The sequence below is a fragment of the Thamnophis elegans genome, chromosome 2, assembly GCF_009769535.1.
Source record: "Thamnophis elegans isolate rThaEle1 chromosome 2, rThaEle1.pri, whole genome shotgun sequence".
NCBI classification, from domain to species: domain Eukaryota; kingdom Metazoa; phylum Chordata; class Lepidosauria; order Squamata; family Colubridae; genus Thamnophis; species Thamnophis elegans.
Genome location: NC_045542.1, coordinates 65,478,864 through 65,496,397, shown reverse-complemented (window position 1 = coordinate 65,496,397; position 17,534 = coordinate 65,478,864). Strand labels below are relative to the sequence as shown.

The 17,534-nt window shown below is 44.4% G+C and overlaps 2 protein-coding genes across 3 annotated transcripts in view; one reads left to right on the top strand and one right to left on the bottom strand.

The window, feature by feature from the left end:
* The window catches only part of LOC116503064 (transitional endoplasmic reticulum ATPase-like), a 34,272-nt gene extending 25,982 nt beyond the window's left edge, over positions 1-8,290 (top strand). Inside the window, exons 13-18 of the mRNA XM_032209211.1 lie at positions 1,393-1,605; positions 2,650-2,828; positions 3,769-3,898; positions 5,028-5,186; positions 5,331-5,482; positions 6,535-8,290. Of these exons, the coding sequence (XP_032065102.1) occupies positions 1,393-1,605; positions 2,650-2,828; positions 3,769-3,898; positions 5,028-5,186; positions 5,331-5,482; positions 6,535-6,640 (939 nt within the window). The 3' untranslated portion in view covers positions 6,641-8,290. The remainder of the gene's footprint in view (positions 1-1,392; positions 1,606-2,649; positions 2,829-3,768; positions 3,899-5,027; positions 5,187-5,330; positions 5,483-6,534) is intronic.
* PTGER1 (prostaglandin E receptor 1) lies at positions 6,888-16,037 on the bottom strand. 2 transcript variants are annotated; one of them, XM_032209213.1, is made up of 3 exons: positions 15,467-16,037; positions 10,956-11,814; positions 6,888-10,217 (listed from the first exon to the last, which is right to left on the bottom strand). In XM_032209213.1, the coding sequence occupies exons 2-3, from the start codon at positions 11,781-11,783 to the stop codon at positions 9,963-9,965; spliced, it is 1,083 nt and encodes a 360-aa protein (XP_032065104.1). In that variant the 5' UTR covers positions 11,784-11,814; positions 15,467-16,037; the 3' UTR covers positions 6,888-9,962. The 2 variants fall into 2 exon arrangements, with proteins under 2 accessions (XP_032065104.1, XP_032065103.1); XM_032209212.1 differs by lacking the exon at positions 15,467-16,037 and having other exon boundaries at positions 10,956-12,397.
* Positions 16,038-17,534: the final 1,497 nt, after the last annotated feature.

Below are 17,534 nucleotides of genomic sequence, written 5' to 3'. Positions count from 1 at the left end.
TACTCCAGCCTAGAGGTCACAAGGGCACGAGTGACTGTTGTGAGAGCCTCCCGGTTCAGGTAGGGGCGCAACTGGTGCACCAGGCGAACCTGGGCAAATGCCCCCCTGGTCACAGCTGACAAATGGTGTTCAAAAGTCAGCTGTGGGTCCAGGAGGACTCCCAAGTTGCGGACCCTGTCTGAGGGGCGTAGTATTTGACCCCCCCAGCCTGAGAGATGGAACACTTGGCAAATTAGTGGGAGGGAAGCACAGCAGCCACTCGGTCTTATCTGGATTGAGCACAAGCTTGTTAACCCTCATCCAGTCTCTAACAGCCTCAAGGCCCTGGCTCATCACGTCCACCGCTTCATTGAGTTGGCACGGGGCGGACAGATACAACTGTGTATTGTCCGCATACTGGTGGTATTTTATCCCGTGCCGCCGAATGATCTCGCCCAGCGGTTTCATGTAGATATTAAAAAGTAGGGGGGACAGGACCTAACCCTGCGGCACCCCATATGTTAGGGGCCTAGGGGTCGATCTCTGCCCTCCGACTAACACCGACTGCGACCTGTCCGAGAGGTAAGAGGAGAACCACCGTAAAACAGTGCCTCCCACCCCCACCTCCCGCAGTCGTCGCAGAAGGATACCATGATCGATGGTATCGAAAGCCGCTGAGAGGTCAAGGAGTACCAGGGTGGAGGCGTGGCCTCCATCCCTGGCTCTCCAGAGATCATCGGTCAATGTGACTAAAGCGGTTTCTGTGCTGTAGCCAGGCCTGAAGCCAGACTGGAATGGATCAAGATAATTAGCTTCCTCCAAGGACCGCTGGAGCTGAAAGGCCACCACCTTCTCAACAACCTTCCCCACAAAGGGGAGGTTGGAGACTGGACGATAGTTGTTTAGAACGGCTGGATCCAAAGATGGTTTCTTCAGGAGGGGTCTCACCACCGCCGCCTTAAGAGCGGGGGGAAAGACCCCCTCCCGAAGGGAGGCGGTAACGACCGCCTGGATCCAGCCCCGTGTCACCTCCCTGCTGTTAACAACCAGCCAGGAGGGGCACGGGTCCAGTACACATGTGGAGGCACTTACAGCTCTCATGGCCTTGTCCACGTCCTCAGGGGCAACTGCCTGAAACTCAATCCAGCGATGGTCTACCAGATTATCCCTTAGTGACCATCTCCCATGGCAGTGAGATATATTTTTATAGTCCATCCCTGTTCCAGATTAATAATGGGGCTGTGCATAGGCAGTGAAGACAGAAAATGAGGGTAAAGCCATTCTCTTTAGCTGGTCTTTACAACCCAGCAATGAAGAAAAGTCAGAATGTAGTTTTTCAAGCAGAAGTAGTACTGACTTTTATAAGACAAATGGCTCAGGTGTCTTAACTCTTTTCTCTCTTGTCTTCATCAGTTCCCAGTGGAGTATCCGGACAAGTTCCTGAAGTTTGGAATGACACCTTCACGAGGTGTGCTGTTCTATGGGCCCCCTGGCTGTGGCAAAACCCTCCTGGCAAAGGCCATTGCAAACGAATGCCAGGCCAATTTTGTCTCCATCAAGGGTCCTGAGCTACTCACCATGTGGTTTGGAGAGAGTGAGGCCAACGTCCGTGATGTTTTTGACAAGGTACAGAGTACAAAGTTGGCGGGGGAGGAGAAGGGCTGACTATTGGGGCAGGAACTGAAGGCATCATCAATTTCAGTGTTGGCGAACCTTTTTGAGTGCCAAAACAGGAGAGAGAGAGCTTGCTCGCAGGGGAGCTCCAGAAACTGGAAGAGCAATTACCTGGCATGCATGCATGCACCAGGAAACTAAGCTTCTAGTTTCTGGCCTGCACATGCATGCCAGTCACCTAATCTTCCTGTTTCTGGCACGCATGCATGTGTGAAGATCAGCTGGCCAGCGTGCATTTGTGCACCAGAACCTGGAAGAGCAGCGGGCGATATGGCTGGCGTGCCCAGAGGGATGGCTCTGCGTGCTACTTTTGGCACGTGTGCCATAGGTTCACCATCATGGATCTATTTTGCAATCCCCGTAATATTAAAGTGAGCTCTTGTTCTGGTGGCTTCATCCAGATATGCCTGCAGATTTTGAGTAACAGTATAGAAATGGTTTGCCATCATATTTCATGAATTTTTGTTTTACCCTCCAAAGTAATCCACGTTGGTATTCCCTGGAAGTCTCCCATCCAAGTTGGTGCAGTCTTGCTTAGTTTGAATACAGACAAAAGTGGCCAGGTTTTGCCTCTTGTGAGGTCCGGCCACCCATAGAAGAAAATAAAAAAGTGAAAGAGGTTAGAATGAGCTCCCACTTTATTTTGCAATTCTAAATATGTTGTGGAATTAGAGCATTAATTCCAGAGCTTTTATTAAAGGAAGCCATTGGGGAATATACTATTGTTCATCCTGGGGTAGACATCCCATTTTTAATAGCATTCCACCATTCAGAGTTCATTGTCTTGAGGACACTGGTTTAAAATCCATTAGTTTTTCATGGTCCATTGGGACTATTCTGTTTAACCTTCACTTTACCAAAGGATAGTTCTCTAATCCAGGCATCACAATTGAAATTCATTAATCTGGAAAAGCGGAAGGCCTTAGAATGCAAGACACATACTTTGCCAGTCTTATATTTTGTTATCTAACTCATATTGGTCCTTTTGTTCCCCAGGCCCGCCAGGCTGCTCCCTGCATCCTGTTTTTTGATGAGCTGGATTCCATTGCCAAGTCCCGAGGTGGCGGAGCAGGGGATGGTGGAGGTGCAGCTGACCGGGTCATCAACCAAATCCTTACAGAAATGGATGGCATGACCAACAAGAAGACAGTATTTATTATAGGTGCCACCAATAGGTGAGAATTTAAGGAAAGGAAAGCCCAGTTCTTTGGGCTATGGAGATGTATGGGTGACATCCACCGCTTCGGCCTGTTGCCAGTTTAGTTGTCCTTTCCCCAGAGTCCCTTTTACTCTGCTGGTCATTGAGGCTGGACTGAAGTAAGAGGTCACTGAGAAAAAGTTAAATCAGACCTCTTCTTTGAAAATAAGTCTCCAGGGTGACATGTGACCTCCATATCTGATTTATGGTACTCTTTGGCCATAATTTCTCCAACCTGGTAGATTGAATCCTGTTTTTGAGATAACCAACTCAAGAAAACTGTAGTATCAGCTCTACAGTTCAGTATCAACTTATTACCATATTTTTCTGAATATAAGACGCAGCCTTTTCCCTCAAAAAAGAGGGTGAAAATCTGGGTGTGTCTTATATGCTGAATCCAGCATTTTTAGCCTCCCAAAACCCCGCCCCCTTTGCAAAAATGGCCATGCATAGCCTTTAGGAGGTTTATGGAGTGCTCCTGGGGTCTGGGGAGGGCAGAAATGAGCAAAAATGGCCCGTTTTTTGCACTCTGTAAGTCTCCCAAAGGCTATGCATGCCCATTTTTTGACAAAAAATGGGTCATTTTTGGGAGGTTTGCAGAGTACAAAAACGTTTTTAAAAAATTTGCCTCTTCAAAATCTTGGTGCGTTTTATACTCCAGTGCATCTTATATTCCGAAAAACACGGTATAGCTGAAAAACAAAACTCCTTGCAAAGGCTGTACCTCCTCCTCCCGCCCATGGAATATAGTCTCACCAACTTTGCAGTCTTCTGTCCCCTTGATCCCTAGTCTTGCCCACTTCTGCTATAGAGCTGCATTCCTGTCAAAGAAGTGTCTGAGTTGAGATGCTAGAGCCATTCCTAGGGGAAAAGCAACCCATGAAACTTGCTGTTGTCTCTTTGCCAACTCTTTCCAGACCAGATATCATTGACCCAGCCATCCTTCGTCCAGGACGTCTGGACCAGCTCATCTACATCCCGCTACCTGATGAAAAGTCTCGCGTAGCGATCCTCCAAGCCAACTTGCGAAAATCACCAGTTGCCAAGGTCAGTCAAAGGAGGCAAGAAATGGGCATGTAAAACTAAATCAGCACTAGATGTCGAGGTTCAGGTGTCACCCATCCAGTAGGGAAGGACTGATAGTCACAATCTTTAAAGATGGTGTGTGGCTCAGTCCTCCTTGAAGTTCTCTAGTGTCAAAGTGAGGAACACGATGGCACAAGAGTGGTGGGGGTGCAGTGGTTAGAATGCAGTATTGCAGGCTAACTCTGCTCACTGCCGGGAGTTTGATCCTAACTGGCTCAAGATTGACTCAGCCTTCCATCCTTCTGAGGTGAGTAAAATAAGGGCCCAGATTGTTGGGGAAATAGGCTGACATTGCAAACTGCTTAGAGAGGGTTGTAAAGCATTGTGAAGTGGTATATAAGTCTAAATGCTATTGCTATCACTGCTCATTCTATGGACAAGACCAAATTGCTCCAATGCAGAAAATGGGGCAGTGGCTCCCAGTGCCTTCTCTGCAGTGGTGGGTTTCAAAAATTGTTCGAACCTACTCTGTGGGTGTGGCCTCCTTTGTGGGAGTGGCTTGCTGCCCGTGGGACCAGATGGGAATGGCTTGCCGCCCATGTGACCGGATATGAAGATGCCGACGACACTTGTCAGAACCACCTTAAATTACCTCACACACAGCACTGGCTTGCATAAGAATATGATGTAAACTTGTTTTTTAAAGGGAACTTTGGTTTGCATTAAAACAACTTCAACACACGCAATGTTCTGATTGCACCACAAATGCAGTAGTTATCCTTACCTTTCACAGAGGCACTGAGTTTTATAAATATGAGCATGATAGTGTAGAATAATCATATTCAAGGACCAGTGGTGGGTTTCAAAAAATTTTGGAACCTCTTCTGTAGGTGTGGCCTGCTTTCCGGGTCCACTGGTGGAACCTCTTCTAACCGGTTCGGTAGATTTGACGAACCGGTTAGAAGAGGTGTGAACTGGTAGGAACCCACCTCTGCTTCTCTGCTGATTCACTATGAAAGGCTGAATTAATTGGCGTAGAGTCAACTCCTTAAACACATTTTTGCTGCCCCTCAGCATTAATTTCTCATTTTTGTCTTACTTTGCTAACTTGGGCAGGTAATATTTTAACTTGAATATCTTTTCCCAACAGGATGTCGAGTTGAATTATCTAGCTAAGATCACACATGGCTTCTCTGGTGCTGACCTCACCGAAATCTGTCAGCGTGCCTGCAAGCTTGCCATCCGTGAGGCTATCGAGATGGAGATCAAGGCAGAACGGGAACGCCAGCGTCAGAAGTACGCTGCCATGGTATGGGCACAATATTTTCCCTTTTCCATTGAAAACCAGACCTGATTCCTTCCCTTATCTCAAGCTCTCTCCTTCAGAATGTGTTCTCCACGCTATGGGGGGCACAGTGTGCCTGACAGCCTTTTCTTCTGTGTCTTATAACAGGATGATGATTATGACCCAGTGCCAGAGATCCGGCGGGATCACTTTGAAGAAGCAATGCGCTTTGCACGCCGTTCGGTTAGCGATAATGATATACGCAAATACGAGATGTTTGCTCAGACGTTACAGCAGAGTCGTGGCTTTGGCAACTTCAGGTAATGTTAGAAGAAGTTTGTGTTGCTTCTGTCCCCAAACAAATAAAGGTACCGCAGCATTGGGGAAGGGTGGGGAGAGACACATAGGGGAGTTGTACCCCTGACTTTTTCCCAAGAAGATCCATACAATTTCATTCATTAAATTTAGGCTGTATGAGAGACCCCAAAATCTATATACAAATGGCTGTGTGTGTGTGTGTGTGTGTGTGCGCGTGCGTGTTCGTTCGTTCCAGCATAACTCTGGAATGCCTCGAGCAATTTCTACCAAACTTGGTACACAGATGACTTACTCTCTGGAGAGAAATACTATGGGGGTAAGACACCCCTAACACCCCTCGGGGGGGAGGTTGTTCTGTTAAGATGCAGCCTGTTGTGCCTTTAAATGGCATCTACTGTACTGCTGCAAAATGGCTTCTACTGTACAGCGCAATTGAGTTGTCATGGTACTTCACAGTATTCCACAAGGGAGCTCCCTCTGGTAAGGGGAAAAATCCAACATTAGAAATTATATTTGGTCTGGACATTTCCCCCCTATAAATAAATACTCGGGTAACCCTGGGCTATCCACTAGTAATTTATAAAATCCTATAGACAGAACAAGCAGAATCTGCAACAAAATGCAGCAGTGTGTAAAAGTGAAGTGATGATGTTAGCCATTTCAATCTCCTATTCCCACCTAATTTCCCTGAATGAAAGGTGGGGTATAAATCTACTTAAAGAAGAATTTAAAAAAACATTATTTTTTTAAGAGGGATATAAATTTAATAAACACGTTGGTATGCTTGTGCAATACTAAACTGCATGGGATCCTCATTTTTAGAACCACATTCATCCATTTGATGTTGTGCTTTAAAAAGAAAAAGCAATGCAGCATGCATCTGGGGGTGACTGCAGCCCTCTTATTAATCCACAGCCACATTCCTGAACAACTGGTTGCACTTGAACACTGTGATAATGTATAGCTAGTTCCAGTTAAGATGTCCATTGATCCAGTAGAGTGAATAACTCACGGTTTCTCCTGAACTGAACCAGCCCTTCTCCCTCCCCCCCAGGTTTCCAGCAGGCAAGCAGACCACTGGTGGAGATGGCAGCAGTGGCAGCAACAGCGGGCAAGGAAGCCTCTTCCAGGAGGAGGGGGAAGATGACCTCTATAACTGATTGTACAGGAAAACGCCCCCTTGTGGTGGGAGTGGATGGTCCTGTACGCTCATATTATTGTGCTCTTTAATGTAAGGACTGACTGATGCTTGAGGCCCTAAACCCTCTTTGGTTGCAGATCTGCGCTACTCAACACAAGAAAACCTCATGCTTCGTTTTGGTGGGTAATGTTGGGTGCCGCTTCCTTTTCTGTCTGGCTTGGCTGTGGCCAGGAATCCCTTGGTTTTTCCACTCTTGTTTTTTTTTTTTTTGAAGATTAAAGCAGTACCTGTGGTAGTCAGAAGGGGGAGACAAAGCTTAAAAGCAGCTGTCATGAGAAAGTTCTCCATCAGACTGGTCCATCTGTTCTAGCATTTTGCTTTCCATAACAGTCAGGAAGCTGCCAGTTGAAGCTCAAGATGTGGGATTAAGGCTTCCCATATACCAGGCCTCTGCCCACAAATGCATCAGAATGCTTCATACCAGTGCCTGCTCTTGTATTGGCTTCCAATTTATAACAGAAGGGAATGGAGGATGGGCGGTTTTCCAACCTTGCTTGCAAGCCAGTCCAAACTGTTCCCTTTGACCCCTCTTAGCCCACAGCAAAGCCTTTGGACTAGTAAATAAGGTGGATTTCAACAAACTCTGGTCTGTGTTATTAGGTGACAAAGACTTCCGAATGTCCAATAAACTGAAAGCGCATGCTTCTTGCACTAGGAGGAATTCTATGAAGGCTGCAGAGGGCAAAGCATGCTCGGGGGAGAGAAATATGGGCAAATCTATACAACATCCTTCCCTGGGTATAAAGACTGTCATTCCTCTGGCTATTTTCAAAGGATATGTCTGCACAGTTGCCTGTATCTCGCTGTCTACCTGCAACTGGGAATTCTTATTCTATTCTGGATGTTTTCCCTCTAACCTTGCCTCCAGATACTGCATACGAGCACTGCATAACGACACTGTGTATCTTGCACTTTCTGTAGCCTGCCCGGCAGGGAATCTCCCACCACTGCTCCTTGTGTAGCTTTTCAAATAGTTTACAACTACCATACTGAAATTCCTCTTTTGCAACCTCTGGCACATTTCTAGCAGCTGCAGAGATTCAGACCACCACTAAATGGCAGTCGAGTAATACAGAATTACTAGTTTTTGATGCCACCAGTTGTTGGTAGTTAAACAGTTAACTCATAGTTTCAAGGATTTTGTTTTAAAATTCAATTGGTCGCTAGTACAACAGAAAAGCAAAAAATAGCGCATGGATTAACCGAAGTGTTGTGTGTGTAGCAATGGAATTTCAGCCAAGGCACCACCAAACATGGTCTTTAGAATGTTGCACACAAATAAATAATTTATTAAAAGTTTGATGGACAGCAGAGACCCCTTTCGGCTGCAGCTGTGTCACGTTGTGAGCACAGCCCACTTGATAGTACAGGAACATAGCAAAACAGCTGTGTGTTTACAAACATACTGAAGGAGAAGGTTGGTGGGGCAATACCCGGGGTGTAAATTGGTGTGGAAAACTTGAATCTGGAGCAACAGATCTCCATCTTCACCTCTTTTTTCCCCCCAACTAATTCCCATAACGGTGACAGATTTGCCTTCTGCTGTTTGATCCCACTTGTTTGCCAGCCAGGATTCTGGAAGCTTGATTTTTACATGCTCCAGCTGCCAGATGACAATAAGCAGCCACTGAATGAAAACAAAGCACATGGAACAATAAATGGGACCCCGAGGCTGACTAGATTAGTTGGGCTGGCACAGGCTGCTGACAGCAAGCATGTGCGAAACAAGTCAGAGACAGGGAAGAACATAAAGCATGAAGGGCCAGAATGCCCACTGAAGTGCTTCATTGTGGAGTGCCTGGTGCTGATTAAGGGTTCCCACAGGGCAGGGCTATGTCACAGCTCAATGCCCCTACAGATCAATCATTTCAGGGCTTTCTCCCTTTGTCCTTGCTCTGCTTTTCACAGCTTCCCAGAGCTTGGAGTAGAGCAGCAGACGGAGGCATCCCCCTTGCAGTCTGTGGGTCAGCCCCACCAGTTCCCCAAGGATGTTATTTTGCTGGATCATCGGCAACCATTTGTTGGAATCCATCCTAGGACAGAACTGCTGAGAATCTCTTCTATGTGTAAACAATGCTGTGGGTCTATTTACTCTTTTGAAAGGCGCTTTCTTCCTTAACATTCTTGAGTTTGGGAGGCCCCACGAGATCACATTTTCAACCTTTTTTTTAAAAAAAATCTCTCCACGATGCCCATGAAAGGGCTCTCTAGAATTTTTACATTCATGTTTAAATTAAAGGCCATCCTGAACCCTGAAGTCCATGCCTTTGTTTTCTCCACTGCAACTGCTGCGCGATCTGTATGTGATGGTGAGACGAAGTGATATTTTGCGTCAGATTCCTTGTGTAGAAGCGCAGCAAATTTTAGACCCATTCAATTCCTTTACACGCTGCAGTAATGCAGCTGCCTCAACACTGTGGAAAATCTGCATCATAGGCTCCCAAGAATCCAGGTCATTTCTGGCAGACATGTTAAATATACCTGTCTTGACTTGAATGGCTACTCTCTGGCTAGGGAAGTGCAGCAGGATGCTGATCTACCTGAACTGAGTATCCAAGGAAGGAGGCTACCTGGGATGTCTTCTCGCCCAGATTTTAAACTCTTCGAGAAGTTGCTATTGCACTATGCAAGAAAGTCATAGATGGCATTATTCAGCTTTGGAATATAGCATGAATAATTGGCCAGGCTGTTCATTGTGCGCAGTATCAGGAAGGACATAATGGCTTTCAAAATGCATTAAATCATCGTTTTCCTATCAAAACATACTGGCCTGCTTTCCTTTACCTGGTCAAGAACTGTCTTCTTTTGATACGGATGACTATCTGAGAGCAGACATAGTTCTCACTTCCGCTTTACAGGAAGTATCAGGAATGTATAGTGTATTCTTTACCATTGAGCAAAGGTCTCATCCATAGGTGTTCAATAGAAACCACCATGATATCAAAATTAATTCATGAGCATCGTGATTTTTCATTTGCATTGTGATATATTTATTCTCCCTCACCCTTTCTGTGGATGCCCTTGATTAACCCCAAAAAACTGTCATCATTATATCTTCCAAGAAGGTCATGCATCTCTTGCTCTCCCTCTCATATGAAAGTCAGAAACAGGCAAGAGGCTGTTTCAAAATACTGAGCTTCTTATTTGCTGCCATGATTCGAAACCAATTTATCTGTGGCATTCCCTATACCAGCCGCTGCCACCAAGATTGCTAGATTCTGAATTCCAGGAAGGTTCAAAGTGCTTTCAAGTCGATCAATTCTTGTTTGCTGCACCCAATGCTAGATGTGACCAGCAGCAACACTGCGCTCGGAGCTCTGGAAGGAGCTGGCCTCCCAGCGGTCAAAATGTATTGTTTTGAGGTCGGGGCGCCTTAGAAATAGAGCCAGGAGCTTACGCAGCACTGCGCGTCGCAGCAATATATATACCCATGGGTCCAGGATCTGGTTCCAGGCAGCCATGCGCACACCAAGGAACAGCAGCCGATCATAATTCAAAGCTTTATGAGAGTTGCTTGCTGATAAGATGACAATGACCTGGAGACAGTACAGAGAAAAAGCAGCAATGTGACATCAGCACATGAGAGAACAAGATATCGAGACAGTGGCTTTCTCTGTTCTCCTCCTCCCCAGTGACCCTAAGAACTTAGAAACAGGTATTAACTCTGTGTACACATTAGCTCGGCCCACATCTTAAATACACCATTCACAACCAGCCCTTTATTTGTGTGCTGATAAAGAGCTTCTCAGAGTCAATTGAGTGATTGCGTAGTACATTCTTTGGGCTATTATACCCAAGCATAATGTCAATTTGATTCAAACTTTTAACCTCAAGAATTTTTCCAGTTAAGAGTTATTTTCCCTCTAATCAAACAGTTTCTGACATAATCAAAAGAACTGTGTTTTGTATGAACATATTTCCAAGAATCTCCCTAACACGCAAGGGCTTCTTATTCTAAGTTTACTCAATCTGATGCTCTCCGTATATTTTAATGTAATTTTTAGCCCTAGAACCACCATAGCCCTTTAAAATAGACCAGGCCAGGAAACAAAAATCATGCAGATGAGTACTACATTCACTGTACAGTTATAACAACAAATTTTTCCAAATCTGAACATAGTTCCCCTCTCACTCCGACGTTATTGTGAACTGGGGCAGGGGGGTGTTGTTGTTTGATACATGCCCACTTTCCACTTATTTTGTGCCTCAAAATATATGCTAACCACCCTACATATTCCCATCCCATTGCCCCATTTCTGCTTTTTTGTACTCACCAATAATGGACTCCAACAAATACAGGAGACCACCATGATGCCCACAAGCTGTACAACCATTTCAATGTCATGAGCTTTGGCTCTCCGCCGACCACATTTGCGCTGACTACGGAGACGAGCTCGCACCAGAATGAGTCCACTGAATGTGTTGCAGATGAGAGAGGCCACCAGAGAGGCCAATCCCAAAAGGGAGAAGAGCAGGGCAAAAGCTACCTCGGTCCATTCTTCTGTCTTTTGCACCTTGATAAAACACCAAGTGCTTTGGGCCTGCACAGCGTATTTCCCAAAACTGCAGAGAGGCAACAGGGCAATGGCAAGAGCAATGGTCCACAGTCCTACCAAGGAGAGCTTCGTTCGGCCTGGCGTGACCACTGCAGCATGAAGCAGAGGACGAGTGATGCCAATGCAGCGCTCCACGGCCATGATGAAGCCCAGAAAGAGAGGGCATAGTCCAAAGAATACCATGGAAGCACCAAAGAACTTGCAGAGAGCTTCAGAGGGATCCATTGATGTCCAATTTCGCCGTGTGGCATACAGTTGCAACACAAAGGACCCTGGGATGACATGGCCTGCTAGGTCTGTGATAACCAAGCTGCTGGCAAAAAGTAGGAATGTGGCCTTGGAACGACGCCGGAAGCGGGCGTAGGACTGCACTAGGATTACCAAGGCTACGATATTAGAGATTGCCCCCAAGGTCATGGAGAAGATGGGGGCAGCAGGAGAAGAAGCGCTCGAAGCCTTCACCAGCTCTGTATGATCTAAGGAGGAATTGTTCACTGGATGAATGGCAGGTGCTTGAGAAGCATTGGGAGGGTGCATAGCAAACATCCTGTCAACAGTTGCTTCCAGGCTCAGGCATCTGCAAGGGAGGGGGGTTGAGAAAGAGGATTATTAGACCCCCCATTTCTGTCCATGAGAGCCGATTCTCCCCTACTTGCTCCCAGCCACCAGCTCCTGTCAAACCCAAAGACAAGAGAAGCCAGTTTTCTGTACGAACTCCATCATATTTAATATAACTTCTCTTAGCTTCTCCTTTTGTCTTGTCCTGACTGGCTGACTTCTCTTCTACTTTTAAAAATATTTTCTGAAATTTACAACTTGATTTGGATTACATGATTCATCACAGAACCAACATGTATAGTTTTAATGAGGGGAACCAACAGAAATACGGGGGAAGGAAGTAAGGCTTACATGAACAAGTAGTTAAGTAAATTCTTTTTAAATAGTGAAGGGGACTTTTCTGTCTATGGTTTAAAATCCACAGGGCCTTAACCTAGGCACCTCTCCTTCAACCAAAATATCAATTCAGACTGAATATTAACAATGCAGTCACTTTCCTGGAATTAAGGCCCATTTACCTCAAGGTAGTTCACATCTAATTAACCAAAAGTACAACGGGGCAGCTATCTCGGGCAGAGTTTGGCTACTGGTAGCCCTTTGACTTACAAGAGTTCATTTAATGATCATTCGAAGTTACCACAGCCCTGGGAAAAGTCACTAGTTACTCCCCCCCCCCCGCACTTACGACCATTGCATCACTCCCCATGATCACTTGATCATAATTCAGATGCTTGGCCACTGACTCATATTTATGGAGGTTGCAGTGCAGTCACCTTTTGTAAACTGACAAGCAGAGTCAATGGGGAAGCCAGATTGACTTAACCACCATGTTACTAATTTAGCAGCTGCAGTGATTCAGTTAACAACTGTGGCAAGAAAGGTCATAAAATGGAGAAAAACTAACTGTCTCAGTTAGCAACAGAAATTTTGGGCTCAATTGTGGTCTAAGTCAAGGTCTACTTGTGTCACAAAGGAAACTTATTTAATGTACTGTTATATTTCTACAGCTTGTGATCTGTTGCCTCGTGGACTAGAGTAACTTCTCCCACTCTGATTAAGATGACTGTTGATTTGGTGCTAATCGGGTATCTGTTAACATCTCTTCAGCCACACACACAGGATTGCCTTATTGGGGTCCTTCCAAATGGCAAAGATAAAATATCTTCACAATGTACTTTATTTTTAGTACTAGCAAGGAACTTGAGAACAATTTTGCAATTCTGTGAAAGAAAGTTTAAGATTAAGGATATTTTACAATAGTGACAAACAGGTAAGAGAGCTATAAGGGGTAAACAGAACTAAAAATGGAAAAGTGTCATATTTAATATTTTATAACAAGTTCTTTGTTTTAATTCATAATTACATTGTTCTGTCATTTTCTTTGAACATATAGAGATTTGAAATTTACAGCATAGACATGTCTAATTTAATTTTACCAACACAATAAATATTCCAACTCGTGTTTTAGGTTACAGAAGTCATCGTGAAATTTAAGAAAGAACAAGCTGATGAGAACAAATTGGGCTTATTTCTGAGAAACAAGCATCTATGCTACAAATAGCATATATAATACTAAATGTTCCTCAAATAATGTCAACAAGCTTCTCTGTCTTCCAGATCTTTATAATAAACAAAATAGGGATTGACGAAAATATCTATTGTAACATATGGAGCAATTACTCAGGTTTTACACTATTTACAAAAACCAGGATAATAGCTTTATGTCATTCCTATAGATTTAAGTCTAATCCAAAAGTTAATCTGACGCCACAATGTTATTGTAAATTTACTTAGATCAAGTTCAAAAAGCTTACTCTTTGATTATGTATATAGAGGATTCTTGCCAAATTGCTAATATGTCCTGCCTTCCAACTTACATTAACATTTCTATATTCTCTGACCCAAGACATTGCAACTGGATTTACTTCAGAGTAAAAAAAAAGTCAAGTTCAACTCTTGTTGACATCATGGGTGTATCTCTAGTTTTCACGGTAAAAATTTGGATGTGGTTTGCCATTAGTGGCTTCTGTTTGTTTGCTAATTCATTGGTTTTTTTAAGTCTTTTGGGACCTTGAATTTCATGATAAACTCCCATTGGTATTCACCAGAACTGATTATCAATTACAAGCTCCCTAGATATACAAAAGTGCTGAAATTTATACAAACACCACAACTGCAGTATTATTATCATGTTGATTTTTTTCTTCCCCTCCAATTACTGTCCTGTATAACAATCACTTTGAAAAACCCTGAAAGATTATTTCTATTTTGTAGCATTTTTATTAATGTTAATACACATATTACTATATCATGCCTAAGCCAACAAAGAAATCTTTCACTTATGTATAGTTGGCAAGAGAAGCAAATCCTTCTGATGTTGGATAATGGTCTAAATTCATTTGGTAAAACCAGAAGCAAATTGTGTTAATCTATAGCTATCTTGTTCACTTGCAGCAGTCGTGCGTGTTTAAATAAGCATATCTCTTGTACTTATCATAGGTACTGCAACTGGATTGCTCCATAAAAAAAAAAATTGTCTAGCAATAGTAACCTGGGGTTATATTCAAAATCAGATGATACAATTATAACTTCCCATGTTTTTCACTGCCCCTATAGACAAACAGAATCTGGGAAGATAAATTGTACCATTCACCTCTTAATATCCTCTAATTGTCCCACTGCAGTCACGTTGAAGATAGCCATTTTTCACTCTTTCTATATATGTTCTTTTGAAATTGGAACTAGACTCTTACAAACTCTGCTTTCCTGTGGTTTGATTTGAGAAAAATCAGATTTAATCCATATTAGGGGGCGTGAATTCATGATCCAGAAGGTGGAAAGCTATTTAATTTTATTTTAATGGTAGGTGTGGAGCATTAATAACTTATAAAACTGAAGAACTGCAATGCTTAATTCACTGATAAATTCATCAGTTAAAATGTTAAAATTATTTAACATTATTTGAAATTATTTGAAAATCATTAATGTATTGCTAAACACCATACAGGGAAGCATTTAGTTTAAAAGTCAATTGTCTTCCTCCACATGGTTAGAAGGAAAGACTTTTTCAGAAAATAGTTCTTGCTACAACTTACAGGGGTATTAAAGCAACATAAGCATCTAGGAAATAAAAAATCTACAAGTCTAATCAATCAAATACATTTTATATTATTCGATTTTAATTGGATACACCCACACACCAATGTTGTACAGGAGTAAATAAGTTGTTAGATTCACAATACTCTTATGATATTCTTGTACCAGTTGTGCCCTTTGGCTGTCTTGCTTTTCAGCTAAATAAAACCCCACTCCCCACACCTACACATTCAAATGCCCCATTGGCTTTTGGAGGTTACAGAGCCTGAAGTACAATACAGCTGTTTAGGCGAATTGGAACTATGTTCCAAAGTACTTACAAACTATTAAGTGGTATTTCACCACTGTATTCACGACTTGAACCAGGGCATGTGACAGAAGGCAAGGAATAAGTGCCTCCTGGGAAGACAGATCAGGGAATAAAATAGTGTCGGGTTGGGTTAAAACGTCACTCCAACAGGTGAGGAGTATTTGGGGATAGACGCCTCACACCTCTATTAGAAGCGCTTCCGAATGACAAATGTTTCGCCCATTTACTGGGATTCTTAGAATTAACAGTTCCTGATAATACTTACAAGAAAGAGGGTCGCTGTTTTGCTTCCCTTCAGGACTTTCTGGATACTTTTTTTACGGAATAGTAAAACCCAAACAATTCCAGCTCCTGCCTTCTTTTACACGTTTCTCCCCCAGAACGGCACCGATTCTTCTGGGTGCTTCCATCCCCTAAAGCAAGCAAGTCACTCGGAAAGCATCTCAACTTCGCCAACAACAAATATCTCCTCCAGTAATATTCTTCGCCCAGCATGAGCGCACCACGGAAGACTGTCCTGGCCGGAGATCTAAGACCGCCCGTTTCTCCCAATAAACTTTTTGGCCACCGCAACTAATTGGATGCGTTTAGCAGCCACTACGCCAGCCGTCCACCCCGAGCATACCTGGGGCCGCCGCTCCCTTCCTTTCCTCCAAGCCCCGGTTCCCTCTCCTCGTCCCAAGGAAACTGGTGGAAGAGTTGATGGAGCTCCTGGGAGCCTGATTCCCCTTTGGCTCCCAGCGCATTGTTCCCTTGCAGCCTCTGTGGAAAGGCGGCCGCCTCCGTCGGGGTTCCCCAGATTCAGAGGGAATGGAGCGGGGCTTCACTACGCCCGACTTCGCCTCACCCTTTCTAGCTCTGCCTCCGGAGACAGGGGGCAAGGCCGCCGTCAGCACTAGGGGGCGCTCTGAACTTCCCTTCTTCCCCCTCCTCCTCCTCAGACGACGATGCGGCAGCCTTCCAAAGAAGGCTTTCTTCCTCAGGGCCGGACTTCTCCCGCACCCCGTCCGCCACAGTCTGCAGGGAAAGTTTTCTCCTTCATCCTCCGCTACGAGCCATCCTCACCGTCGGGAAAGTAGCGGACCCTCTGCAAACAACTCAGCTTGGTAGTCCGGGATTGGGCGCGGGTCTGTGTGAAGCTTTCAGTTCTCTTTAGCTACACGGATTGCGCAGGGGAATCTTTCCCACGGAGCTTTGAATTCTCCGCCCGAATATATCTTGCTCTCTGTGGTCCCAAAATTGCTTTTTGTTCTTACCACAAAAGGCCTCTGCGGCGGAAGCAGTGTTGGGAGAGGTACTGCTTTTCCTTCCAGAGAGTTGCGGGGGTGGGCGACACACCTCCTTAAAGAGAGAGGCTAAGGGAATGCCCATTAAACAATAGCATGCAGGTAGTCCTTGACTTACGACCACAATGGAGGCCAAAATTTGTGTGGCTAAGTGAAACATTGGTTAAGTGAGTGGGCCCCCTTTTACGACCTTTCATGCCACAGTTATTAAGGGAATCGCTGTTAAATTAGTCAAACTGTTGTTAAGTGAATCCCGTTTCCCCATTGCCAGAAGGTTGCAAAAGGGGATCATATTACCCCGGACACAGCAACCGTCATAAATATGAGTCAGTTGCCAAGGGTTTGAATTTTGATCCCACGATCATGGGGACACTACAATGGTCATTAGTGTGAAAACTGGTCATAAGTAAGTGCTATTGTAACTTTGAATGGTCACTAAACTGTTGTAAGCCGAGGACTACCTGTATTTGCCCTTCCTCATGTTTCAGCAGCTCCGCAACTCAGTTTTAAGGGCCAAAGAAGTGGGACAGTTTGGTATACCTCTGTACCTTTAGGGAGGTGTATGGGGGCCAAGAGCCATCGAACATTTGGAAGGAATTTGGGTGGGTGGGGGGACTAAGAGAGTGAAATCATAGGATACAAATTTGTAAGATTTTGGAGGTCAACAGCAGTTTTCCTTTTTAAAAAGGTGGGAAATTGCCTCTGGCTTTCAGCTTCCATTATGAGGCAGAGGTTTTCCTGGCCTGCTTGCCCTTATGCTTTTCCCATCCACACCCAATACTGTACATTATGCCGTCATGTAGTTTATTGGAGTTTGCTTTGTATGTTACAGGAGTCTAATCAGTTGGAGTTTACTTAAGAAACTATAGTTAGACACAACATGCTATATGTGAACCCAGCCATTATAGCAGTGGTTCTCAACCTGTGGGTCGGGACCCCTTTTGGGGTTCGAACGACCCTTTCACAGGGGTCGCCTAAGACCATCGGAAAACACATATTTTCAATGGTCTTAGGAACCGAGACACCAATTTTATAGTTGGGGGTCAC

Coding starts and splice junctions, on each gene's coding strand:
- PTGER1 (XM_032209213.1), bottom strand. CDS start 11,783: ATGTTTGCTATGCACCCTCCCAATGCTTCTCAAGCACCTGCCATTCAT. Junction 10,218..10,955: donor TTTGTTGGAGTCCATTATTG/GTGAGTACAAAA, acceptor TACTGTCTCCAG/GTCATTGTCATCTTATCAGC.